This window comes from Sinocyclocheilus anshuiensis, unplaced genomic scaffold, assembly GCF_001515605.1.
Source record: "Sinocyclocheilus anshuiensis isolate Anshui unplaced genomic scaffold, SAMN03320099.WGS_v1.1 scaffold205, whole genome shotgun sequence".
Classification (NCBI taxonomy): Eukaryota; Metazoa; Chordata; class Actinopteri; order Cypriniformes; family Cyprinidae; genus Sinocyclocheilus; species Sinocyclocheilus anshuiensis.
The window spans coordinates 202,517-230,106 of NW_015536497.1; the positions used below are offsets into that span (position 1 = coordinate 202,517).

At 37.2% G+C, this 27,590-nt stretch overlaps 1 protein-coding gene across 2 annotated transcripts; it reads right to left on the reverse strand.

Annotated features, from left to right (window-relative positions):
• Window positions 1-329: 329 nt before the first annotated feature.
• Window positions 330-22,670, reverse strand: LOC107687386 (protocadherin alpha-C2-like). 2 transcript variants are annotated; one of them, XM_016484694.1, is made up of 5 exons: window positions 19,832-22,670; window positions 16,752-16,810; window positions 10,228-10,316; window positions 3,007-3,064; window positions 2,687-2,821 (listed from the first exon to the last, which is right to left on the reverse strand). In XM_016484694.1, exons 1-5 carry the CDS (start codon window positions 22,331-22,333, stop codon window positions 2,767-2,769), a joined length of 2,763 nt encoding a protein of 920 aa, XP_016340180.1. In that variant the 5' UTR covers window positions 22,334-22,670; the 3' UTR covers window positions 2,687-2,766. The 2 variants fall into 2 exon arrangements, with proteins under 2 accessions (XP_016340170.1, XP_016340180.1); XM_016484684.1 differs by lacking the exon at window positions 3,007-3,064 and having other exon boundaries at window positions 330-2,821.
• Between the last annotated feature and the right edge of the window lie 4,920 nt (window positions 22,671-27,590).

Below are 27,590 nucleotides of genomic sequence, written 5' to 3' on the forward strand. Positions count from 1 at the left end.
CAATGCTGTTACTGTGTTACTAACAATGCAGACAGACAAAATAAAAACCACAGATAAATCTCCAATACTTATGAAAGAAAACTTTATTTGTGATTTATAAACAAAACACATTACCAGATTTCATAAAGTAATATAAAACAATAAACACCATTACACTGATGAGCAGGTGTACAAAAAATTTGTCCAACAGATTTGCACTGTCAAAGTCAAAAGCATAGTGCCACTTAGGCACTGGATGAATTAATACATAATTACTACACACAAGCAGAATACATATACCTTTTTATTTCCTGTTTTATCATTTTTTATTTATTTATTTATTTTATTTATTTTTTCTTCTTTTGAAGGAAGAAGTTTTTATTATAGGGAAGTATGAACTGGCTCACATTACAGTGTTATTGATTTCAAAGCCTAGCACAAAACGAAGGATTTATCCTTTCACGTTGCAAAAATCATAAGGTTGTAAAGAAAAGCAATTTAGACCATAACACTACAGCATTACATATACCTAGAATGTTAACGTTGATCACCACAGAGCCGACATGGTTGCGGTGTCTTTTTTTTTACGCTCAATGTGTGTATGTAATCAGTGTATGTTTGTGTATGAATAATTTGATTAATGTCTACATACTTCAGCAAATACACATCTCCAGTTCCATCAGAAATGAGAAAAAAAATAATTATGAAAAACATATCTGTTCATTTATATCTATATATAATTTCTGTTTTAATTGCGTCTAACATGCAAAACAGTCACTTGGTGATCTGACAGCACTGAATCACACCAGAAAAAGACTCAAGTGAGAGAGTGTGTGTCTGTGTATCTGTGTGTGTTTTGTGATGATATGGTCTCATAGCAGCACAAACATCTCTCCTTTACTGAAGAGTATCACTACAGACTTAGAAGGGAAAGAAAGGAGAGATGTGCTCCCTCTTAAAAACAGAAAATTTAAACATGATGTCTGAATGTTAAGAAAACATTCCCATTATTTACAAAATTTTAATCAACATCTATGGAACTGTCATGAAGCTATATCTCATCATTGATTATGTACAGTAGAAAAACTATGTACTGCCCACAACTGTGGTCTTCTCACTCTAATCTCCACTCAACCTCTATTGTTGCCCTAGAAAGCACCATATCCTGTAGTTAAACATGTCCAAAAGCATGGCTGCATAGTCCATGGTGGTTCAACTGCTGTGAGAGCATAAACACTGGTGTGTGTGTGTAGCATAAACACTTTGTGTGCATGTAGGGGCCAGTACCTGTGTTTATGTTTCCAGCAGAAGAAGTGACAATAATATTGGCTTGATTTTTCTGCTCTTTCTTGCCACATTGTACGAGACAAGATAAAAATACGAGCCACCAGGGGGCAGTACTGACATGGGGCCAGCAATGCACACCAAATAAAGGGAAGTTGGCAACATCAGATATGCGAAAGTTACAAGCAGTAGCTAAGGGCAAGTAGCTGGATTAAGACATAAAGCTGGCAGGAAGTGGGATGACATCTATCAAACATTCAAAACAGCAGCAAAGGAAGTGGGTGTTTTGTGAAATGAAGCCACACGCATCCATTCTACTATTTTACAGACTTTTGAGAGGCTGTCGTGCTTCAGTCCTGTGGTGATTTTAAGTGTACAGCATGTTGACAGCCTGTTCATAGTGTATTATGCACTAGGGAGCAAGAACGCACATCAATTTGTGATTTGTATTCATACAAATCATGGGCGTGCATGATTTTGGACTGCATAAAATGAGATTTACTTGCTCTTAGAAAATATACTGAGTAAAGCATCATTCGGAGATTTCAGCATTACTTTGGGAGCAGGTCAGAAGCGTTAGCGATCTCTGTGCCCTGTTCTAGGACGGTTTTGTGAGTGTAAAGCAAGTGATTTCGCTGCTACATTCCCATCTCTGTAGGCATTTATGTTTGATCTGCTATAGAAATCAGACCCTGGTCTTTCTGATAAAGTTGTAGTGTTTTTTTTTTTCTTTTACAAAGTTTTGATTCCAGCAGATCAAGGAGTGAGATGGGGCCAGGGGTGGTTGTTTCCTCCCCGTCTGACGTTGAGGGAGGAAGGCAGGGATAAAGTTAGAAAAAGCTCTAGGTATGGCATGAGTTCATATCCAGTTTAACTGCATTAATTTGATCCTTTTAAAAGAGAAGAGGGACTTCCCTCATCGTGGTTGAAAATGTCATTTACAAGGTGCAAGGCCTGATTTGAATTTTGCAGACTGGAGTTCTTTCTTGGACATCACTGATTAATTTCTGCACCAGAACTAGAAAAATAGCCAATCAGAGTCACAGGTCCACAGGGTTAATTTGCGATTTTTATGTTTGTGTGTACAGCACAAACTCTATTCTTTCTTAAACGGTAATTGGTAAATAAGGTATATAGAAGGAATTTCTCCTCTCTTTACATTTTCAGTATTTTTGGTTTTCTCTTTCTGTCAGCGTTTGCTACAAACATAAATTGATAGCTGTAATATCGTAGTGGGATGTTCTTTGTTACTCCTCGCCATCATCTTTTCCTTTATCCTTCTTGTCCTTCTTTTCCTTCTTCTTCTTTTTCTTCTTCTTAGACTCCTCTTTCTTTCCGAAGGTGATGAACTCGCCCTTATCATCAACGGCACCTGGGTCCTGCCGGATGGAGATGATGGCAGGGGAGCCAGGAATGATGAAGGCTTCAGGGGGGATCTCTCCTGGCTTCAGGGCTTGTGGAGGACCATAGCCGGGGCCTGCACCGTAGCGGAAGCTCCAGCTGTTACTGTTGATTCCAGCTCCAACAGGAGGGGACAGCTGTCCCTCTCCCTCCCCATCTGAATGAGAAAAATTACAATAATTAGATTGTATCATCATTACTTTCCTCATATAAATTGAAGGGGTCCTATTATGCTCTTTTACAATATCTTGATTTTGTTTTGGGGGTGTACTAGAACATGCTATCATGCTTGGTGGTTCGAAAAACGCATTATTTTTCACATAATTTACATTATTAAAATACCTTTCTCCCCAGCCTGGCACAAACGGTTCAATTAGTTCCAGATTTGATGAAGGCCCACCTACGAAATGTGTTGTGATTGGTTAGCTGTCCCAGTGCGTTGTGATTGGCGAACAGCTTAGACAGTGTTTCAGTACTGCCACGCCCCTTGCCAAAGCAGCAAGTTCCGGATGCCGTCTACTAGTAGAATTATTTTTTATATATTTTTGGGGAGACAAAAATGTCAGAGTGATGCAACTGTCCTAATATAATAATAATAATAATAATAATAATAATAATAATAATAATAATAATAATAATAATAATAATAATAATAATAATAATAATAATAATAATTTTTTGTTAAAGAATACAATTCCTGAATTGAAAAAGTTTGGCATATAATTTTAAAGTATTATTATAATTTTTTTTTTTAGAATAAAATACTTGAGTTGGGAAAAGTAATATGTTAATTTCTGTGATTAATATTTGCTGTGTTATTTAAGGGCTGATGTTGATGATGTTGTTTTTTTGTTTTTTTATTTTTTAATAAATCGGCAGTTCTAAAAAGCATCTTCACTGCTTAATAATATTTGCAACACTTTTTGTCACGGAACCAACAAAGTCATGTGATGAAATCAACATTATGAACAAAAAAATATATATATAGAAAAGAGAGACCCTTGTAACTGTGTGTCAAAGTCAATAAAGCTCTAAAAATATCAGATCATTTGAGTTTGTCATGACAAGGTGGGATTAGTTGTGGTTTTAAAATGTAATATGGTGTGACTCCCCAGAAACTATTTATAAATAATATATTTATTATTAATAATTCATGATATGTAAATAAATAAATAAATACATGTTATTCCTTTTTACTTCATGGTTACACCACATAATAAGAGTCACTGCATTTAAACTTAAAAACACTTCATTTCTAAGAACGTGGCACATGTGTTTTTTTTACTTTGTCAACTTTATTTCTTGGTATGCCAAAAAATCTGCATCAAAACCATGATTGGAGAAGAATGTTTGGTTTTCTTTATTTAACACTGATCTAAACCTACAAGTAATACACACAGAGAGAGGGACACTGCATCACTCTGGAGTGCACTTTCATACAATGTTCATGTTTGAAAGTGTACCACCCCAACAGGGACAGAGAGCTGAGTCTGGAGTGAGAGACTTATGTACTACTTTCCCTACAGAAGCAGGGCTCTTTGCCACACCAGTTCCTCTATGACCTTCTTTCATTTCTGTGTTTTATTTAGATCTCACCATGGCCATTAAATGCAATTTTGTTTGTTTTTGATCTGTACGTTTATTATGACAGTACCGCACAGCTTATTTCAATAAATGCAAAACCTAGCAGGGATTATCCATTTTGATATTCTTTCCTCTGCTTAAATGAATCTGCATGGGTGGATTTTGTGTCTATGCAACTGTGTGCAACAACTAGAATAAATTTGGAATCCTTCTCCTGCTCAGTTTCAGGCACATGTCTAAATTCAGACATGTCAAATCCTGCCATTAATATGCAAACTGCTCTTTTTTTCTGTGGCAACTGATCCATTATGTATAACTGCTCAAATTCTTAACCATCCTAAAAATATACCACCTCTCCATCCATACAAAACACTCATGGTACACATACGGTACAGAAAAGAGTCAATGAGGGAGTGTTTGCATGAACCACTGTGTGCCGCTCCTTGGGCTTGACAGATCACATTTGGCTGAGAAGGTCAGAAATTGTGGTTTAGAGTAGTAGCATTTACTTGCAGAGTGGCCAGATCTCTAGTGAGAGAGTAACTCATGTGTTCATGGCATCTCCCTGTGACTTTTATTATGGCAGCAATATCAGTGCATGTGTGTGTCTGTGTGTTAAGTTTCATGTCAGAGCAGGTCAACTGAGCAGACTAGTTCTCGTCCTCATGAGACTAAAGAGAAGATCGGCAGTGGAGCTGGAAGTAACAGTCTAAAACTGACTTTCATTGCATTTCTCTCTTTGTTGTACAGGTCAGTGACAAATAAGTGTCCACATTAAAACAAAAAAAAAAGTTTTAAACATGCTAAATTCTTAAAAATGTTGTATTCATATAGTTTTGAAAAACTTTTGTACAATTTTCAAGAACTTTTCATTTAATGACTCTAAAAATAAAAAAGTACTAACATTTTTTGTTCTTCATATTTCTGTTTGTTGGTTGCACCACATGACTTTGATTCTGCAAATGTTTTTTGGGAAAGAAATAAAATAAAAGATTGTGCCAAAATAGTTGTATATGCTGTTGCTTGATATTCCGTCAAGATTGTGATAGATTTTAGCTTGCTGATTTTCTTTGCCTTAATTGTGCCCAAAGAGGGTATTATGGTCATTAGATGGTTTAGTTTTAGTATCCAATTGTTCAAAATTATTATTTTTCCTTTTAAATAATATAAAATATTATGAATCTTTTTTGTTTGTTTGTTTGTTTCATAAATCAATGCTATTGGTCACCCTTTATGTCTGTCGGAGGGTTTTACAAAAATTTGGCCAATGAAAAGTTTTTAAAAGAGCTTGTGACTAAACCCTGTAACTTCACGGGATCCTCAAACTGTCAGTAAAATCCACCCCACATGCGGCTGTTTTAAGTTTTTATAAACCTCACAATTTTTTGTAAAATGTTAATAATATGACACATGCATATCAAATTTGTTTTGTTTCATGGTAATTTTTGGGCATTTGAAGCTTATACCTGACAGCAACGATATAGAGCAGCATTACGTATTGTATTGCTTGTCAGTGCAGCCAGATAAATGTATGCATTAAAAGACAAATATGTGATCTAATACGCATTCACCTGTTAGATGCATATGTGCTACTTTTTGTGCTATTTTTGGTCCTTACAGGCCTCCGGTCCTTATTTTTTCCTATGATGTTTCTAACTCTCTTTTTCTCTTCCTCTCCATTCCCCTTCCACACCTTGCTCGTTCTTCCATTTTGAGTACGGCTGGTTGCCATGGAAACCTCCTCCCCCACCCCCGCTCGCCCACTCCCAGCTGCTCCTGCTGCAGTATCTAAGATTCATTGTTGTTGCCTGGCAACAAGTCACGCAGTGTTTCCTAGCAACAGGACCACCGGAGGGATCTGCCAATTCTGAACCTCTGTGCATCTCCAACCCCTGCATCCCCACTCTTCTCTTTCAGCATCACTCTCATTCTATCATCTCTTTCCTCATCTATTACTTGCCGTCTCTCTGCATCCCACATGCTTTATCTTTTAAACGACTTTCAGTATAGCATCCTCATATATCTTGTGCTTTCTACGTCACATTCATCTGTGTCTCATTTTCCTGCTTGGCCTCTTTTCTGCTCCTCCTGTTCCCATGACCTCAACCGTGTTGTAATTTACAAGCACTAAACCAGCGCTTACACAACACACCTGCGTTGCCTCAATAACACAACATTAGCCTGCTAATAATCACTATTTAGTAGGACAACTAGACTGGTTTTCATAAGTCTATCAGATTTACAGTGTGTAGTTCATCCTTCTGCTTCGCCTCTCTGCAGGTTGCTAATAAAGAATCAATGGATTTCTCTTTCTTCTCTCCTCTTTTCTTTTTTTGCCTCTCTCGATCTGTCCCACTTACTCTATCCGTTTCTTCCCGCTGTCTGCCGTCATTCCAGTTCAGCTCTGCTCTATCAGCCAGTCAATATCTCCACCATCTACCACTCAGGAGACCTGCCACTCTTCTTTCATTCCTCTAATGGCACATTAGATTGATCGTCCTCTGTCTATGGCTGATCTTTGAGGAGAAGCATATCTCAGTAATGCAAATCCAATAACCCCAAACAGGCCTCTTGCATCACAATATTTAGATACTTTGGTTCTTAACTTCAGCAGAGTAAATGAAAGATGCCATTCAAGCACATTGGGCTGGTATTCTGAAGCTAAATTCGGTTGTCAATTTACCTTTTAATGCTTAATCCTGTTCTGTACACACACAGTTCAGTAATTTATGGGCGTGACAACAACATTCTACAACTGAATTAACTAAAAATAATAATCAGGTAGTGACAACCGCATTTACAGAAATTCTACTGGGGTGCATTTCCCAAAAGCATCATTAGCCAACTACTGTCTTACATTCCGTCGTTTTCCAACATAGTTCAATGATTCAGTGTTTCCCAAAACCATATTTGAAACAAACATTCACAAACAGCATTGCAAACCTGTGTGGTTGGAACTACAGCTCTCAACCTGTGGTTAGAAGCATAGTTTCTTCTTAATATGACATGTGGACTTAAACAAAATATGCTTTTTTAAGATTTATTTTTTGCGTTTTTTCCTTTATTGTTATAGGACAGTATTTAGACAGGAAGCAAAGTGAGAAAGTGAGGGATGGGATCGGGAAAGGTCCGCGAGCTCGGACCCAAACTCGGGACACCCGAAGCGCAACGGAAGCGCAATATTGGCACCGACCAATCTATATATTTTAAATATGATGCATATGTATATATATATATATATACATACATTTGAATCTATATGTTTTAGCTTGTCCTTAATAAGCGGCATTTTTGAAGAGTGTGCATGTGCATAAATGCGTAAGGAACGTATGACGGAAGAGGGAACCGTGATGAATCAAACTTAAAATAAAGCAAAATGGAAAAGAACAAAAATAGTGAAGTAGTCATCTGCTGCAATGTTCATTACAGCAGCATCTCAGAAATCTTGAATCGATGAATTAGTAGGAAGTTATTAGTCTACCACGTGCACATGTTGTCATTAACGACCGTCCTATATTGTTGAACCAACATGTTCAGGAAACAGTTCATTTCCACAATAATGCATCGTACTATGGTGGTTAAGCAGCGAGTTGTACACTGTCAATGTTGCACAATGTTGTTGTAGGAGAAATGCAACCCCTGAACAACTAGTTGTTAATAACGTATTTAAACACACATCAGTTGTGTCACTCATCTGTATGCATGGCGTAAGAAATCTGGAACTAGATAAGCAAATAAGAACAAGCCCATAGTAAATTCAAACGAAGTTCAAATTCAAATCTTGGAAATAATCCACATACCAAAATATCATAACCTGCACTTGCCAACTTTATTGCCTCCATAAATCCGAATGCGTTATGAGCCAAAAGAAGCTTAATACGTGTTGCTTAAAAAAAAAAAAACTGCTGGCTCTGTTGACGGTGGTTTAGTTAAAAATCACCAAACGAGTCTTTGGTCGTTGTAATATCACTTTGGTCAAAAATAGCGGATACCAAACATGTGAGACGCCCGAACGTTACTTTAGTTACCATGGTGTCAATCATCGCTATTTCAAGAGAGAGTTCTGTTCCGAACACACAAAATGATAATTTAGAGGATTCACTCCCAAATTTAAATGCAGTTGTCACTCCTGAAAATTTACAGTGTGTGCTTGGCCATTGTGCGCTTACCCAAAATAAACACATTTGGTTCATTGTGTCAACTAATGATTATGTCGCCTAATTATGTGTTTAAATTAAGTATTTGAGGGACACCACTAAATTACAAATGAAATCCTGTCATGGTAAGACTGGCCTTGATACTTCAATACTTGTTAATAAAGAATGGACTTCTATGGAAGAAGAGAAGGAAATTATGGTAGTAGATCTATGAGAATCACCACAGAGCACAGCAAGTCATTGTCTGGATTGCTAGTTGCAGGAAGTCTGAAAAAAATTATGGGAAAGCTCAAGCCAGACTTGCAGACTTGTTCACTGTCATTTTGGATCTTGGGAACAGTATTGCAATACAAATAAACAACGCACAGTACATCCTGTACTTGGATTGAGGATCTTTCAGGGCATGCAAGACTGTAAAAGAGCAAGAAGAGGACAGAGAGAGAGGAAAAGCTGACATTTTTGGATGAATATACCTAACCTGCTGTAAATAGGTTGTTTTAAAGGGGTCATATGATGCAATTTCAAGTTTTCCTTTCTCTTTGGAGTGTTACAAGCTGTTTGTGAATAGATAAGATCCCTAAAGTTGCAAAGACAAAAGTCTCAAACCCAAAGAGATATTCTTTATAAAAGTTAAGACTCGTCCACGCCCTCCTAAAACGGCTCGTTTAAACACACCCCCACATGTCTATGTCACTGTGTGGGACAATTTGCATAACACCGACCAAATGTTCACACAAAGAAAGAAGGCGTAACTTTGATTCTCGCTGTAGTATTGTTGCTGCCGCAGCCACCATGTCGTGGAGATGCTGTGTGTTTCGTTGTGAAAGCGAAACTACTTTGTTTGGCCTTCCAAAAGAGGACACAACTAGAAATCAGTGGTTAAGTTGTATTTACAACACTGTTCCAGAACAGTTCAATCCAAATATTCATGTGTGTGCAACGCATTTAATGGAGGACTGTTTCCTGAACCTACAATGCCAGCGATTCTGACTCACAACCTGTAAGTATGTTTCCATATTTAAAGAATTTGCCACTGAGGATTCAAACGCGAGTTTTGAGCAGTGTAGAGTAGCGCTTGTTGTTTGTCGTTTCTCCGATCACAAATGCAGACAAATGGTTTTATGTTTATATGGCGCAATACGCAACGCAACGCAATGCGTAAAAAGACCATATAAGTCATTATAATCCATAATTATGTCCCCACTGGATGCAACAAATGCCTCATTTGTAATGGGTCTCGTCGCGCCGGGACACGGCATCACAGTATGGTAAGGGCGTAACATTTCCGTCACACGCTTGAGGTATTCAACCAATCACAATGCACTGGATAGCTGGCCAATCAGAGCACACCTCGTTTTTCAGATCAATGAGCTTTGTAAAAATCGACGCGTTTCAGAAAGACGGGGCATAGAGGAGCAACAATAATGTACATTATGTGGAAAATAATGTGTTTTTTGAAACTTAAACCGCATAAACACATTGCATTACACCAAATAAACAAAATAATGTTCTTTTTGGCAACATCATATGACCCCTTTAAACATTCATGAATCCATGTCAGTTTGAATCAGTTTCAAATTGGGTCAAAAGTTTCAGTCGGTTTTGATTTATTCCTAAGATTCATTACAAGAAATCCAGAATCACCATATACATTAGGCATATTAGTTAAAACAGATGTAATAGGTTGATGAACATGATAATTTGGCTAGAGTGAAAATTACTAGATTAGCAAGAGCATGAAGTTTTGCGAGAAGATGGAGTCATTGGTTTCGGATGATTAAGATTTAATTACACTGCGGATGTCTTTAAGATGTGACCTCACCTGCTGCACTGGAGACTGTGGGCCAGTTCTGGACCAGCATGCCTTGCGCTCCCTGCATCACAGCTGATGCCTCCTCCATATGCACAGAACTACAATCAAAATCAATTAGCATGTCATTAGTCTTGAAATATCACACATAAGCATTTGAGCAATTTTTTTAAAAATATCACACAAGCAATTTTTTGAGTGCTATTAAAAATACACAGAGAAAATGTTCAGTAAAACTGATTCGAAAAATATTTCACATTAAAATATGACTTCGCTTTTGGGCTGTAAAAGTAAATAAGATGTTTGAGGGGGACAGTTGTGTTATGTGTCAAGAGTTGCTGTGTTCGCATGTATATATTTATGGTGAAAGTACATGTGACAGAGTGTGCTAGACTATCTGTGATCTAATGTGTCTGTGCGTGAGGTTATGTGTGTGCGACATGCGAGCTGTCATGATGGTGTCATGATGGTTTAACTCCTTCAGACATGTTGACTGAAAAGCACATTGATAGAGTGTCTAAATATACACAGGAAAGAAGGCAGAAAGATACACAAGATGATACAAAAATGACCTCTTATCATTAATATTAAAAGTATATTGTAAATATAAAAGATATATTTTCAAGCATATTTTAGATACATTTTAAAATCCACATGACTACTTGTTTTACTCGAGTAGCAACATTAGATGAGGTGTTAAGATTTGTGTCATGAATGTAAAATACCGTTCAAAAGTTTGGGGTCGTTAAGATTTTTTAATGTTTTTGAAAGAAGTCTCTTATGCTTACCAAAGCTGCATTTATGTGATGAATACAGTAAAACAGTAATATTGTGAAATGTTATTGCACTTTAAAATAACTATTTTCTATTTAAATATATTTTCAAATGTAATTTATTCCTGTGATGAAAATATGAATTTTCAGCAGTCATAAATCCAGTCTCAGTCTTTAATCCAGTCTTCAGTGTCACACCGTGATCCTTCAGAAATCATTCTAATATGCTGATTTGGTGCTCAGAAAATCGTATTGTTATTAATTATTATTATTATTATTATTAGCAATGATGAAAACAGTTGTGCTGCTTAATATTTCGTGGAATTTGTGATGTATAGTTATTATTTCAGGATGTTTTGATGAATAGAAATGTCAAAATAACAGCATTCATGTGAAATATAACTCTTTTGTAACATTAGAAATGTCTTTACTGTCACTTTTGATCAATTTAATGCATCCTTGCTTGTTTTTAACTAGTTTATGTTGATGCCTAAAACAAGTGAAAAAAATATGCTAAAAGACAAAATAAATGTGTATCAAAGATGCATTACTCATAATATCTTACGGAGTATTTTAAATAAATGTATCCTGTTTCTGGGGTTTTTATTTTAACTGCAAAATAAATGTTACAATTATTATTTTTTTGCAGTGTAGGAATGATGAAGAAACAGGGAAATGAAGAAATGTGAAAAGAAAGATGATATAAAAGTGAAAGCTCCACCGCTCTACTCTTGCCCAATTCGTAATCTGATTTCCCCTAATACATGGTTTAGTTACTTTACCATCTTTATCTTCCCTCCATTCCTCTCTCCATTTCTCTCTCTTGGACTGTCAGCAGGCCATGCATAACATAAGCCTGGGAATTTGTTGTAGTCAGTTGAAGATGTAGTATGTACTTAAAATTTCAACAAATACCACACTACACCCTAGAGCTGTGCATATGCATTAAAAAGCATTACGTTAAAAGGACATTTCATTTCCTATATACACTTGCCAGCGACGGCCTTTGGCTTTCAGCATGGCTCTGTGTGTTTATCACCATGGAAACTATGATCAGACAAGCACCCATACAGAGCAAGACTGTGAATTTTGCCACAGCACTCCTATACATCCATTATAAATGTACAGACATGAGGAGCAGAAAGGAAGTGGGTATAGAAGGGCATCTGCAATGCAGCGCAGGGTGTGCCCAGCCTGCTACAGCTCCCATAACTCTGATCCAGTGTGAGTGTGTTAGCATGATGGATCTTTCTAATTCCCTTGAAGCTGAAATGCGCCCGTGCCTTTTGGCAGAGTGAATCAGTAACTTTCTAGCCTAAGGAGAGGCTTGTTGATTGAGGGGTGTGGATTTAAAGCCACTGGAGAGGAGGTTTGGATACTCGAGGTGTTTGGAATAAGTCTGAATGAAAAGGAAATATGACAGAGAGTTATTCAGGAATTAGTCATCTTAATTTTTGGTTCATTGAGGGTCAATGAAAAGTTATGAATACATAATGTAAATCTAAGGCAATAATAATAATAATAATAATAATGTAACTTACTGAATTTACAGAAAGCTTTAAAGATCATCTCCTGAAATTAAACTACATGTAATTGTTGAAATTGAAATAATTAATTTAATTAAGGATATGCAAAATACATTATCGTTCAGAAGTTTGGGGTTGGTAAGATTTTTGTTTTTGAAAGAAATCTCTTATGCTCACCAAGGCTGCATTTCTTTGATCAGACATATAGTAAAAACTGTAATATTATAAAAATATTATTAGAATTTACAATAACTGTTTTCTATTTGTATATATTTTAAAATGTAATTTTTTTTTGTTATAATAAAGCTGGATTTTCTTCAGCCATTACTCCAGTCTTCAGTGTCACATGATCCTTCAGAAATCACGCTAATTTTACGCTCAATAAACATTTCTGCTTAGCAACAGGACGCATTTATTTGAAATATAAATATTTTGTAACATAATAAATGTGTTTACTGTCACTTTTGATCAATTTAATGCATTCAATTTAATGCACAATATTAAAATCCTCTGATTTATTGGTATCAGTCGATACTGGCTATTCAATTTTGCATGCTCATTTCTCAATTTTTTTTTTCATTTAAATATACTGTATATCACGATAATATCACGTTTACCTTCATCTAATGCTCACTTTAAAAACACTAATATTTTAATAACACTGTAGCAAATTTGTATAATTGAATAGCAAATCTCAAAATTAATATTCTGTGCATTATTATGTTGTGATGCCTAAATTAACTTTTCACTAAATTAACATTCAAAATTATTGATTTTCAATTTTAGCGTTTTATTTTTAATTTATTTAGACAAAACCATATAGAATTTTAATATATGCCATTTATCCGTTATCGGACATAGCCTATTCAGCTTATAATAATCATCTTATCTGACAGAATTAGTATTGAATTTAATACTGGTGCATATCTAAAGTTTTTTTTTTGTTTGCAAAGTTGTACTATGTTTATATGGTGTTCTAAGTGGCTCAGTGAAATCCCATCTAATTTGTCCCCTGTGTATAATGTTCCCTGTGCCCCTTTTTGCACCAGCCTTCAGTCATAGAAAACCACATAAAACACGCGCATTTACACACACAAAACCATCCCCAGAGATGAGCCCACAGGGTAGCACAAATTTATCACATAAAACAGACAGTCCTTCACGCTTTGGAAACTGTATGTGTGTGGTGCTTAGAGGAGGGGGCCTTGTCTCCAGATGTGTGTATGCGGGTATGTGTAAAGAGTTAGAGAATAAAGATTTTGCATTTCAGAGATGACTCATTTTGTCAGTATTTATGCATTGAAATGCTCCCCCTGAGATTTGAATTTCTTGCTTATGGGGTGTGGGTAAGCTCACACAATCAGCTCATCTGCTAGCTTGTCCTTTATGCTTGGTTGTGAAGGACTGTGCATCTGCTGTGGAGAATGCTGATGACCTACATACTCAAGATCAGACTGCAGAGCCACTATGCCAGGGAAAGGCACTTAGCAAACGCTTCAAAGCTTGTGTTTGTGCGTGATGAAGACAGACAGAGCACAGTTGGTCCACAGAAGAAGAGGCAAGAGGTCAGGAAGAAGTCAGAGAGCTCCTGGTGGTCATGATTCTGGTTTTTGGATGAGGCTCTATTATAGATAATGCAGACAGAAGAGCTGACAGTCTTTCGATTTTACTAATTGGCTTCTTGTAATTTCTTATTCCACTCTCTTTTGTTGAGTTTGTTCAACAGCAAACATATACAGAGAGAGACAAATTAGTATACCTATTATGCGATATCATGTGGTTGTGGAATGGAATCTAATATTTTTCTCAATTGCATTGCAACCTTGTAATCAAGAAATACACAAGGGGAAATATATTGGACGACAGAACAAGTTTAAAATAGCTTAATACAATACAAGTAAATGTGTAGTGCATCAGATTTTATGAACTGAACAATATGAGTAATGCTTTTTCAGTAAGTTGTATACCAGTGTTGTTATTGTTAACGGAAACTAAAACAACTAAAATTGTTTTCATTAATTGAAATAAAGCTATAATAAAATAAAACGTAAATATTAGATGAAAATCCTAAACTTAAAAACATAAACAAAAATTAGAAATGTTGCTTTGGCAAAAAAACAAAAACATGTTTAAGTACATGTACATATTTAAGAAAAATATAATAATAATAATAATAATAAGCTAAATAGAAATATTAATTAATATTTTAAAGTAGCATAACAGAATTACTGAAAAAATAAAAGGTAATTCAAAATATTAATAAATACCATAGTAGTAAATTAATAATACTAAAATAAAAAACTATAAATTATGATAAAAATAAAATAAAATTTGTATTTAAATATTACAATTGAACATTAATCAATGAACAATAGCATACTTATAAATAAAGAAAAAAATCATTAACCTAGATTATTTAATTCTAAATGGGTTTCATTGTTACTTTATGGTCAGCTTTATGGTACCTAAAGCATTATCTATCAGGGGAAGTCGTGGCCTAATGGTTAGAGAGTCGGACTCGTAACCCAAAGGTTGCGGGTTCGAGTCTCGTACCGGCAGGGATTGTAGGTGGGGGGAGTGAATGTACGGCGCTCTCTCCCACCTTCAATACCTCCCACCTTGAGCAAGGCACCGAACCCCCAACTGCTCCCCGGGCGCCGCAGCAAAAAATGGCTGCCCACTGCTACAGGTGTGTGTTAACTGCTGTGTGTGTGCACTTTGGATGGGATAAATGCAGAGCACTAATTCCGAGTATGGGTCACCATACTTGGCCACATGTCATGTCACTTTTCACTTTATCTAATGTTACAAATCGAACCTAACTGGAAAAGTGTTATCAATATTTTTTATAAAGAGTTTTTTTTTTTTTTACATTTTATGTAATGTATAATATTTTGAGGATGCTTTTTAGATTCTGCTCTCCCTTCAATTTGATTAAGTTCAAACAAGATGGTTTCCTGCACAATTACATTGAGGGTCAGGATTTGATTATTGCCCGTCAGGAAATGTGGAAATTAGAGCTGGACATGATTCACAGTGCTTTTACACTTTTACTCAGCTACCAAGCTCAAGATCAGAATAAACACTTAACATTTACTTCTTATTTAGCTACAGAAAACAGGGGAGAGATGTTTTCCATAACAGTTGAAAGAGGACTGTAAATCTTTCAGGACATTATTAACAGCAAATGTGCTTACCTTTGGACTCCTGCCCTCAACGACGCAGAGTAACGCCAGTCAGCATTTGGTCCTTTGGGCTGAAGAAAGGAGAGAAAGAGAGAGAAATATGAAGAGAGATAGAGGGAAATAAGGGGTGGAAGGACAGAAAAGGGTTAGATACATTCTCATCAATAAATCATGCTGCTCAATGTGTGTGTTTCTGCCTTGCATTTTAATATGAACCACAGCTAAAGGAGACCAGGACTACAGGGACGATTATTGGCAATACGCCATGGCCCATGACTCTGGTATAAAACTTGTATGTGTGGAGAGAGTGTTCTTCATAATAAAGCACATGAAGGACACTTGACATTCACCTAATAACATACACAACATATTACAAGGGCTGCACGATATATATGGTACTATACTGGTTAATGACTGATTTAGTGATTTTAATATATCGGCATTGGCAGATATTAGTGGAGCAATATTACTGGAGCAAGTTTTCCAAGAAAACGCTATTTCAGTCTTTCTACTTAAAATAAAAATAAAAAATCCAATCCAATGTGTTATTATTATTTTATTTTTTTGTGAAAATTGTTTCTCCACTATTTTTTCAATTTGGTGTAAGATTTACTTTGCATACTTGGCCACATGTCATGTCACTTTTCACTTTATCTAATGTTACAAATCGAACCTAACTGGAAAAGTGTTATCAATATTTTTTATAAAGAGTTTTTTTTTTTTTTACATTTTATGTAATGTATAATATTTTGAGGATGCTTTTTAGATTCTGCTCTCCCTTCAATTTGATTAAGTTCAAACAAGATGGTTTCCTGCACAATTACATTGAGGGTCAGGATTTGATTATTGCCCGTCAGGAAATGTGGAAATTAGAGCTGGACATGATTCACAGTGCTTTTACACTTTTACTCAGCTACCAAGCTCAAGATCAGAATAAACACTTAACATTTACTTCTTATTTAGCTACAGAAAACAGGGGAGAGATGTTTTCCATAACAGTTGAAAGAGGACTGTAAATCTTTCAGGACATTATTAACAGCAAATGTGCTTACCTTTGGACTCCTGCCCTCAACGACGCAGAGTAACGCCAGTCAGCATTTGGTCCTTTGGGCTGAAGAAAGGAGAGAAAGAGAGAGAAATATGAAGAGAGATAGAGGGAAATAAGGGGTGGAAGGACAGAAAAGGGTTAGATACATTCTCATCAATAAATCATGCTGCTCAATGTGTGTGTTTCTGCCTTGCATTTTAATATGAACCACAGCTAAAGGAGACCAGGACTACAGGGACGATTATTGGCAATACGCCATGGCCCATGACTCTGGTATAAAACTTGTATGTGTGGAGAGAGTGTTCTTCATAATAAAGCACATGAAGGACACTTGACATTCACCTAATAACATACACAACATATTACAAGGGCTGCACGATATATATGGTACTATACTGGTTAATGACTGATTTAGTGATTTTAATATATCGGCATTGGCAGATATTAGTGGAGCAATATTACTGGAGCAAGTTTTCCAAGAAAACGCTATTTCAGTCTTTCTACTTAAAATAAAAATAAAAAATCCAATCCAATGTGTTATTATTATTTTATTTTTTTGTGAAAATTGTTTCTCCACTATTTTTTCAATTTGGTGTAAGATTTACTTTGTAATTACTTGTGTAATTTACTAGCAATTTCTGAATGAAAACTGTTTCTACACCATTTTTTTCCAGTGTGTTTTTAAATTGAAACTATAAAAAAGTCTCAGATTTACTTTGTAAATATACCAGCAATTTTGAGTGAAAATTGTTTCAAAGGAACGGCAAAAACACATTGAATTAAACATGAAATTCTGAAGTAGAAAGACTTGTAAAATACATTTCAATAATCTTTATTATTCATTTAAGACTTTGAAAAATAATTTTTACAGTGTAGATAATCTTTGCCATAATCTAGTGCTCATTCAATTTAATCTTAAAGAATGTGTAAATCTATTCTTGACTGAATATGTGCTTGTTATATTTTCAATTATAATTCTGTGATGACTAGATTCACTTCATAACTTTTAAAATGATTGATTTAGTGACTTTCTACACATATTATTATAGAATCATAATTTTAATATCAGCTATTTAGCACTTATCGGCCATAATATTGAAATAAATACATATTTATTTGATATCAGTCAAAATTTTAATATAGGTGCATCACTATAGCCATTACCACACATTTTTAAATGACTTTGCCCTTTCTGCTAGTCCCTAAACATCAAGTCCCTAAACATCTTTCTCTTCTCCCAGCATTCATCTCCTCATTCCCCATGGTACGGGAATTATATCATCCTGGGATACCAGCTGACCTCATGTAATATGGTACTTGAGCATTTTCTGCCCTCAACTAACGCAACTCAATCTGAGCACTGGTCACAAGATGACCATTCACCTTGCAACATAATAGAAAGCCTCAAACAAAGATGGTCATCTGCTCCTCCAGCAATTCACAACCATGTAGTTGCCACTCTTTTTATAAAAAACTAGGTTGGGTAATATGTGAAAAGATGAGGCATTAGAGAATGGCCCAGATAATTTGAGTAAATAACATTCTTTAATCAGGTGAATTCAGGGGGGAGAGAGTGCGTGCAAAGAGACTTCGCTTCGCTCTCACAGTGTAATTTGCAGGGCTTGAGAATCAAAGGCTGGAGGTTAATTTCATTGCCTGCTCTCTTATCTTGGACAGACGGCCTCTGCTCCTAAATCCTCTGCAGTGACGAATGTGCTGCAGTGCCTCTCACCGACACATCTGAGAGGATCTGATGCTGTCAAGAGCATCTCTCTGTAAACTCTAGTTATTCTTGTACTGTAGACATTTTTAGACTATTTTTTGTCTTTTTTAAACCATCTGCAACATCTCCTCCCATGAGCCAGAGATCAAGGCTGCACAGCCTTTGGATCATGTTCTGGCTAATTAAAACACATTTCACGAATCCATGGCTGACAGAGTGAACATGAATTCACGCCAATTACACTGACAAAAACACATCAATTGAACATCTATGACAGCAAATGCATTGCACAGGTACTACACTAAAATGTATCCTATCTGCATTAACTGTGAGGAGTTTTTTTTTTCTTTTCACCAAAATGGTCTATGTGGCACCAAAAAAATAACTTTTTACTTCAGTGTAATTTAGTGTACACAAAATAATGTAGAAATTCAAACACAATATTGGAGTAAAGACAGTGACATGGCCTGGGTGGCAGTGAGAGGAAGGAAATAATCCTGAAAATGTGATGACAGCTTCAGATGTGGGAGCAAACGCCTGAATAATCATAAATGCATTGTGCTACTCTATAAAGTCTTGATGTTTGACACTAATGCAGGGTGAAGCAAAGCACTGTAAAGCTGCACTAGATAACCGCACAGTATAAAAGGAGATGACAAGGTCAAATCTTCTGGCACGTGGGCACAGAGCTTTACTGCAACTCATGGTCTGACTGAATTATTTTTACACTAAAACATACTGGAAACCAGAGTAGCACTATATTGAGTGAAAGTTTAGATCAACTAGCTGAACTCTGGTTTCCAATATATCTAGTTTTACTGAAATTTAGTCAGAACTTGTGCTGCATGAGAACATTTTAGGATTTTATGTCAAGTAATTTAACATAAGTGTAATCTGAATTATAAAAAAAATGCTACATTAAAAAATGGTGAAAAGTGGTTTAACATATGACATTTTTCGGTTAAATATGTTAAATATTTAAAATAGCTTTTGGAAGAAAAAAAAGGGAATTACCATATAATTTGCAGTTTAAATCTACAAAATACTCAAAAAGAATCACCAAAATGTATGGTAAAAATCAATAAACAAACATTCTTAGAAATTCCTGTGGGATGCATCACATTATGACTATATTTTATTTAAATAATTCTTATTTTTTGCATTCAATCATTATTATTATTATATACTATATACTAATTCATTCATTTATTATTATAAATAATATTATAAATAAAAAAAACATTTTTTTTACACTGACTTTCTGGCAACAACAAAAATTTTGACTCATTTTGCTTTTTTTTTTTTACTGTTGTTTTTTCCAGACATTTTTACGGATATATATCATTTCTAATGAGACATACCTGTAGTGCTGCATCTGGCATACTAAGTCTGCGAACAAATCCGCTCCCTCCTGTAAAAAAGCGCTCGGAGCCCCAGGTGCCACTGATAGGTCGGCCCGTGTTGTAGAACATGAAGGTGTCACTGCCTGAGGTAGCAGTCATACAGGTCTTGTAGCAATAGGTTTTGGTCAGAGAGCCATTACCCCGGACTTCAATATAATGAGGCTCAACCTTGAGGTCTCGTCTAAGCACCACATTGTTATTGGGTTGAGAGCCACCACCACCTCCACTGCCCCCTCCTGAGCCTCCTTCCGCTTGGGCCTTCTGGGACACGCAGCAGGGTGAGCAGGACCCGGGCTGGGTGCAGTAGGCATGGCAGCGCACGATAGCCAGCACAACCACTGTCACCAAGAACACAAAGGTGGTGGCACTCAAGGCTACAATGAGGTACAGTGTCACGTTGGAAAACAAAAGAGAACTGTGAGGGCGGATGATTCGTTTGGGGTCAGGCATGACTTTTAGTGGCACCTCCATGACAGCGACGTTGATCATAGCAGTGGATGACAAAGGTGGTTCGCCATGGTCCCTTACTAGTACGGTTAGACTGCAAGAGGTGGAGTTGTCTTCAAGGACACGCCGCGTTGTACGAATTTCTCCCGTGTGTTCGTGAACTTTAAATAGATCCAGATCGCTGGCCTGGTCCAGCAAATAGATGACCCACGCATTCTGTCCTGCATCTGCATCATAGGCCACTACCTTTGTGATCAAAGTTCCTGGCTCTGCGTTTTTCTGTACCGTCTCCGTTAAGCGTGTGCCATTGGCTGGGGGAGTCACAATCTCGGGTGCGTGGTCGTTTTGATCCATTATGTAGATATAGACAGTGGCTACACGGCTGAGTGGTGGGATACCCCCATCCTGAGCTTTAACCTGGAAGTGAAACTCCCGTAATGACTCATAGTCAAAGGAGCGAAGGGCATAGGCAACACCTGTGTCCGCTTTAACCGACACATAGGAGGTGACCGGGATCCCGTGATTGTTGTCGTTTAGGACCGTGTAGGTGATGCGAGCGTTTTCATTGACATCCGCGTCCTGAGCTTTGACAGTGCAGAGCGAGGCTCCAGGTGCATTGTTCTCCATGACATACACAGTGTAGGAGGTCTGCTCAAAGCGTGGCGGGTTGTCGTTTACATCTGCGACATCCACCTGAATGGTCTTCTGAGACGAAAGGGGAGGGTTTCCGGCATCGGTAGCGCTGAGGGTGACATTATAGGCTGCTGTGGTCTCACGGTCAAGAAAGGCAGAAGTTACCAAGGTATAGTAATTTCTAAACGACTTGATTTTGAAAGGAAGACCAGGTTGAATTTCAAGGGTAACCTGTTTGTTAGGTCCAGAGTCCCGGTCAGTCACACTGATCAGGGCCACCACGGTATCTGCACGGGCATCTTCACGCACTGGACTGGACAAAGACGAGAGCACGATATCTGGAACATTGTCATTGACATCCACGACCTCCACCACCACTTTGCAATGGGCTGCTACTGGAGCTGGGCCTTTGTCCATGGCCTGGATGTACATTTCGTATGAATTAGTGTCCTCATAGTCCACATTGCTCTTGACTCTGATTTCTCCAGTGTTGGTGTCCATACTGAACATCTGCCTGACCCTGTCTGGTGTGTAACTGCTGAATGAAAAAAGCACCTCCCCGTTTGTTCCTTCATCTTGGTCTGTGGCGTTCAGTTTGATAACCAAAGTGTCTTTGGGCGAATTTTCAAGCAATTTGACTTTATATACTGAGCTGTCAAAAACGGGGTTGTTGTCATTCGAATCTAAGACTCGAACGTTAATTTTTGCGGTACCTGTTCGTGCTGGTGTGCCACCGTCTGTCGCTGTCAGGATTAACTGATGGTAAGGGGCGAGCTCGCGATCCAAGGGCTTTTTGAGAACGAGCTCGATGTGCTTAGTATTCAAAGACGGCTTGTTGGAATCAAGAGCGAAATGCTCGTTTGGGCTGAGCCGGTACAATCGAACCGAATTCGTACCGATGTCCGGATCTTGCGCGTGTTCGATAGGAAAACGAGAGCCCGGCAAAGCCGACTCTGTGATCTCCAATTGATACTCGTCTCTGGGGAACTGCGGCGTATGATCATTCACGTCTGTTATCTCCACCTCGACATTATGGTCTTCATTTGGGTCCTCAAGAAGAACCTCTAGATTCAAAACACACGCGGCGCTTGTATCACACAATGTCTCTCTGTCAATTCTCTCGTTTACCAATAATTTTCCATTCTTATGGTCCACGTACCTTTTGCCGCTGTCAGAGGTTACCTTAATCTTTCGGGTGGGGAGCTTTCGAATATCCAAACCCAAATCCTGTGCAATATCACCTACAATCGTTCCACTTTCCGATTCCTCTGGCACGGAATATCGTATTTGTCCGAGTGCAAGGCCACAAAATAATAATAATAGCAAAAAAGAAAGAGGCACTTTTTTGTCTAGGCAATCACATATCCCTGCAACAGCCATCGCAAGATCATAGGATCCGCAGACGGATTAAAAACAGCACTCCGCCTTGTCAGCTTGCAATATCTTGCCTCCCACTTCAGCATTAAAGGTTTTACATTTATGTACACAATGGCCTAATTGTCAATTCCATTCTAAAAGCGCACGGATACTTCTCGGATGCGTCCATGTTTCCTTTGTCCGCGCTTATCTTTTTTTCCCCCCCTCTGCGCGCAGTTTACGGTTGTGTTTCCTTGCCACTGGTGCTGCATGTTTCGCCGTGCGCGTACTCTCTCTCTCTTTCTCTCTCAGCTTCAAGCCACCCCTCCCATTCGTTCTCCTTTTCCTCCTCGTCTTCATAGCTCAGTTCTATGGTGTTGGTGCGGCACACCGGGGGAGGGGCTGCCTACTCAAATATAATGCATCTGATATTCCAAACCTTGTAAGAAATTATAACTGCATGATGGAAGCAGCCAAAAAGCAACAGCTATATTTATTAATGCCTTCAAATTTGGAGGAAAAAAGCTACACGTTAATTAGAAAGCGAGCATTTGGGATGCATTATCTTTATCTGAACTAGGCCCGTGCGTTTTAAGCTTTGATTCACTCTAGGAGTCATGGATGAGGAAAAACACTCAAAATTAAAAGAGTTCCAAGTGCTTTTCTGTAAGAGATTGGATTCTGCTGTATCTATAAATGGCTGTGATATTACACTGTAAAAAATGGCAAAGTGTAAAAATGTTTAAAATAGTAAAAGTCGTAAAAAGCTGTTAATTGGATACCTTGCCTTGTAGTAAACAAGACTGTATTTAAAAACTAATATTGCAAAACAAAAAAAAGTCCTAATGTTGATGTTTTGAAATACAAAATACTTTAATTCTTTACTGGTCACAGAACGGCTATATTCATTAAAATATATAATTAGCATTGCCCCAGAACTTGCATTTCTCTTTCCGACTATCTCGGTGGCTTTGACTTCAGACAGACCAGGTCATTCGGGCGTGCTCGCCGGGGGCGCGATCTCTGTGCATCCGTCAAAATGCGCCACAGTGAGGGAGCGTGTCACTCTGAAACCGATGACATAAACTAAGCCAAGGCAGACTGTCAGCGTAAACCCGGTCGCATTAGAATTGCCTCATGTCATCACCATATAAGAATAAAATAGAATAAAGTCTTAATTCAGATGAGAATTTGTAAATATTTGTATTTTTATATTATTGTTGTTGTTTTAACGTTAACTAGACATTTTGTGCAATAGATTTTAAGAATAACATGAGCCATTCATATGTCAAAGTTCATTACAATAGGAACTGTAACTTGTATGTATGGGGTCACTAGAACACAGAACAGCAGGTGGCAATCAAATGTCTTTGTTCTATGCTGGTCTGTATAGGCTGAATCAGTGTTATTTTAGGATCATTGAGAAACTATTATAGTTTTTATTTTTGTATTTTCCATTTTCATTTTAAAGTTGTAGTAATATATATATATATAGAGAGAGAGAGAGAGAGATAGTATACAGTATATAGTTTATGTATATTCTTTTACATTTTTTATAATTTTCTTTCAGTTGATGTTTACCCCTTCTACACTGGGCTGAATATGCAGTATACGTGAAACATTATGCAGTGTTTGTGCATTGTTTTCATAATGTGATTGTTTTGATCATTTTTGGAAACCACTGTGAGTGATACCAGATGTTTTACAGGACAAAACACTCTGTACGTGGATATGGAAAAGCAGTCTCGTAACAAAAATTAAGTCTTTTAAGAATGAAAGGCTTAACAGGCTTGGTCTTATAAGCCCTTGTTCTATTAGGTCTCCACTTCAGGAAATTTAAAGGCACAACCAGGCCTATCATCTGCTTGTGAATGTACTTTCACTGTCAGTGTGCAATAGCAAGACTGTCTTGACATTTACAGAAGTGAGTTATAGCTTTGGGGAACTGAGTGTGTTGAGTTGTGAGAAAAAATAGAGAAAGCGATGAATATAATACTGCCAACTGACAACCCCAAATTGGAATGTAACAGTCTAAATTTCAAATTCTCACATATTTCTACACAATTTAGAGTTAATGTTGTCCCTTTGTGATGATCAGACTACAATTGCACTATAGGGAAACAAATTAAGATGTAAATGGCTCTCCTTTGAAAATAGCAGATGAACACACTTAAAAATAATAATAGTAATAACAATAATAAATATATATACAGCTAAACCTTCTCCCTACATTCTTAAATGACACCATTTAGCATTTGAAAGATATTAGTATCTTGAGCTTTGACTTGTGAACTTTGACAGGGCAGAAACCCATTACAAGTGGTACTCCTCCTCCCCTGACCCTACTTGCATAAGTGTGCCAGATTTTAAAAGAGATGCACCCATCTGAGAGACACCACACAGACAGCCTGCACCAACAGTGCCCTCAGCAAGGGCATCCAGAATCACACCACCCACCGCAGAGTGCACTAAAAACCTCTCTTCATCTGTCGTTCACATTCTCTCTCTCTTTCCCACTCCCTTTACATGCATGTCTTCTCTCATTCTTTCTCTCAGATCTGCCAGTTGTGGCCTATATTTGGTGTTGGTCATGTAGGTCATGATAACCGAATGGTAAAATTAGAGATGTATATTCCTTTGCACCACTGAATGATGGATATTTTTGGCTATGAACAAACTCTGACACTTTTTCCCCTCAGAATGATGATATAGTCTCTTCTCACAGATCCACATTATTTTGGTCTAATATTCCAAATATCTACAATATATAGGCAGTAAATAATACAGAAATATATACTAAAAATATTTTAATGGGTTTTCATTTGTCTTTTTGACTTGATTCTAAAAAATTCTCAAGTAGTAACACTCTATATTGAGGAGATATACAGTTTCTATAGTATATATTATAAAATTATAGATATATTTGTCAGAGAACATACACTACTGTTCAAAATTTTAAGGTTGGGAAGATTTTTTTAATGCTTTTTAGTAAATGTCTTATGCTCACCAAGGCTGCAATTGTTTGATACAGTAAAAACAGTAACATTGTGATTGTGTGATTAATTGCAATTTAAAATAACTATTTTTTATTGTTTGAGTATATTTTATAATGTAATTTATTCCTGTGATGACAAAGCTGAATTGTCAGCAGTCATTACATCAGTCTTCTGTGTCACATGATCCTTCAGAAATCATTATAATATGCTGATTTGCTGCTCAAGAAACATTTCTTATTATTATCAATGGTGAAAGCAGTTGTGCTGCTTAATATTTTTGTTTAAACAATTATACTTTTTTCATGATTCTTTGACTATTAGAGTTCAGAAGAACAGCATTAATTTGAAACAGAACAATTATAAATGTCTTTACTGTCACATCTGATCACTTTAATGTATCCTTACATAATAAAAGTATACATTTGTTAAAAAAAAAAATCTACCAGTATAGTGAGACAAAATCAAAACACACTCAAGATACAAGCTAAGCAAATCTTGTTTCTCAAGTAAATGTATCTTGTTTTAAAACAGTGCTAGAAAGTGTATGTGAGGAGACAAAATGTAATAGGACTGTATGTCCTCAAAAAAAAAATCAGAGACAAAGCATCATGGGAGCAGAAGGCAGGTTGTGTGTAACACAAAGTGACAGTAAAAAATAGAGAAAGAGGGTATCTGAAATGACTGTGAGCAGAGTATGGTTGAGAAGGATGGTGTAAGACCCCTACTGGCTGAGGTATGAAATACACACTTCATAGTAAGGATCTCACACATCTCTGGAAGCCATCACCAGCACTGTGGCCAACAGAGGGCACTAGCAAACCATCCACAGCCTCTCTCTGTCCGCATTCAGTTAAGCTTGACTCATTCTGCCACCTGCAGCCCTCTGCAGAGATGACCCACCCTTCCTCTCACTGATACACTGCAGGGAACCATCAACTGTTCTTTCTATTGCCAGGCCCAACAACCAGAGAGAGGCAACTGTACAGAATGGTTATGCAAACCAGCATGCATATGCAAAACAGCAAATACAAGATGATATAAACCAATAATATATGTTATAGCAGCATCAAGTTGTGTCTAAAATGCTTTGCTGAATGCATTAGCATTGCATTTGTACAATACTGACAGGCTAATGGATCGCTATAAAGCTACAAAACACATTATTTGAATGCTCTGACATTTTTAGTGAAAGAGATTCTGCAGAATCCTTGTTGATAACCTTGTAAACAAGAAATTATGCAGATGCACATCCTCTCAAATTTGAGCTTTAGGGAATTTAGAGAACCTGCGGAGACAAATGGGGAATTTGTGAAACATTTGTCATTCGTGGCAATCTGTTTGATCTGCTCTGAACCTCCGTTTCATAAAAAATGCATCCATCCAGAGGGACAGAAATCCCAGAGTGACCTTAACAAAAGGTTCGGGTCATTCTGTCTGATAGAAACAGAAGCCAGCTGACACCCAGTTCATGCCTTGCAGCGAGCAGACAACAGGCTTAGCAGTTTACAGTCAGCTCACAATAAATAACACTGAAGCGATGATAGTGTCTGTATTTACCCAGTCTGTACTATGACTCATTGTCTGTCACAATGCTGAAGCACAGACTCAAATCCATGATTCTGCCAAGCATATATTCTAATGAATAACACACACGAGCACAAAAATACTCATCCACTGTCCTGTGTTAACCTCATAGCATTACATTCTGCAAACAGACTTATCAGTAACCACATATTCACAGCTGGCTGAAGCAGTAATGTCATAACTGAAACATAATCCTTGTGACTCAAGCTGAATAATGCATGTGATATGCAGAATACAAAGCAGATTGCATTTGTACAATACTGACAGGCTAATGGATCGCTATAAAGCTACAAAACACATTATTTGAATGCTCTGACATTTTTAGTGAAAGAGATTCTGCAGAATCCTTGTTGATAACCTTGTAAACAAGAAATTATGCAGATGCACATCAGATTGAGAAATTAGAGGTGATATTGTTAAATCCTGATTTTCATAAAATGTATATCTATAAATGAGCAAAAGCACATTTGTACTAAGAATATACAAACTACATAATAGGGCTGTGCGATTAATCGAAATCGCGATTTGAGACGTTGCGATGTCCTAATCGCAAAGCCTGCGATATGGACGCGATATTACTCTGTTCCAGAGCATATGCATGACTGCCAGCCTTGAGTTGCAGTCTTACTAACCAATAGAGTGAGCGCACCTCCGTTCTCCCCAATCAGCACTGCTCTAGCCAACTGCGTAAACACCCACCA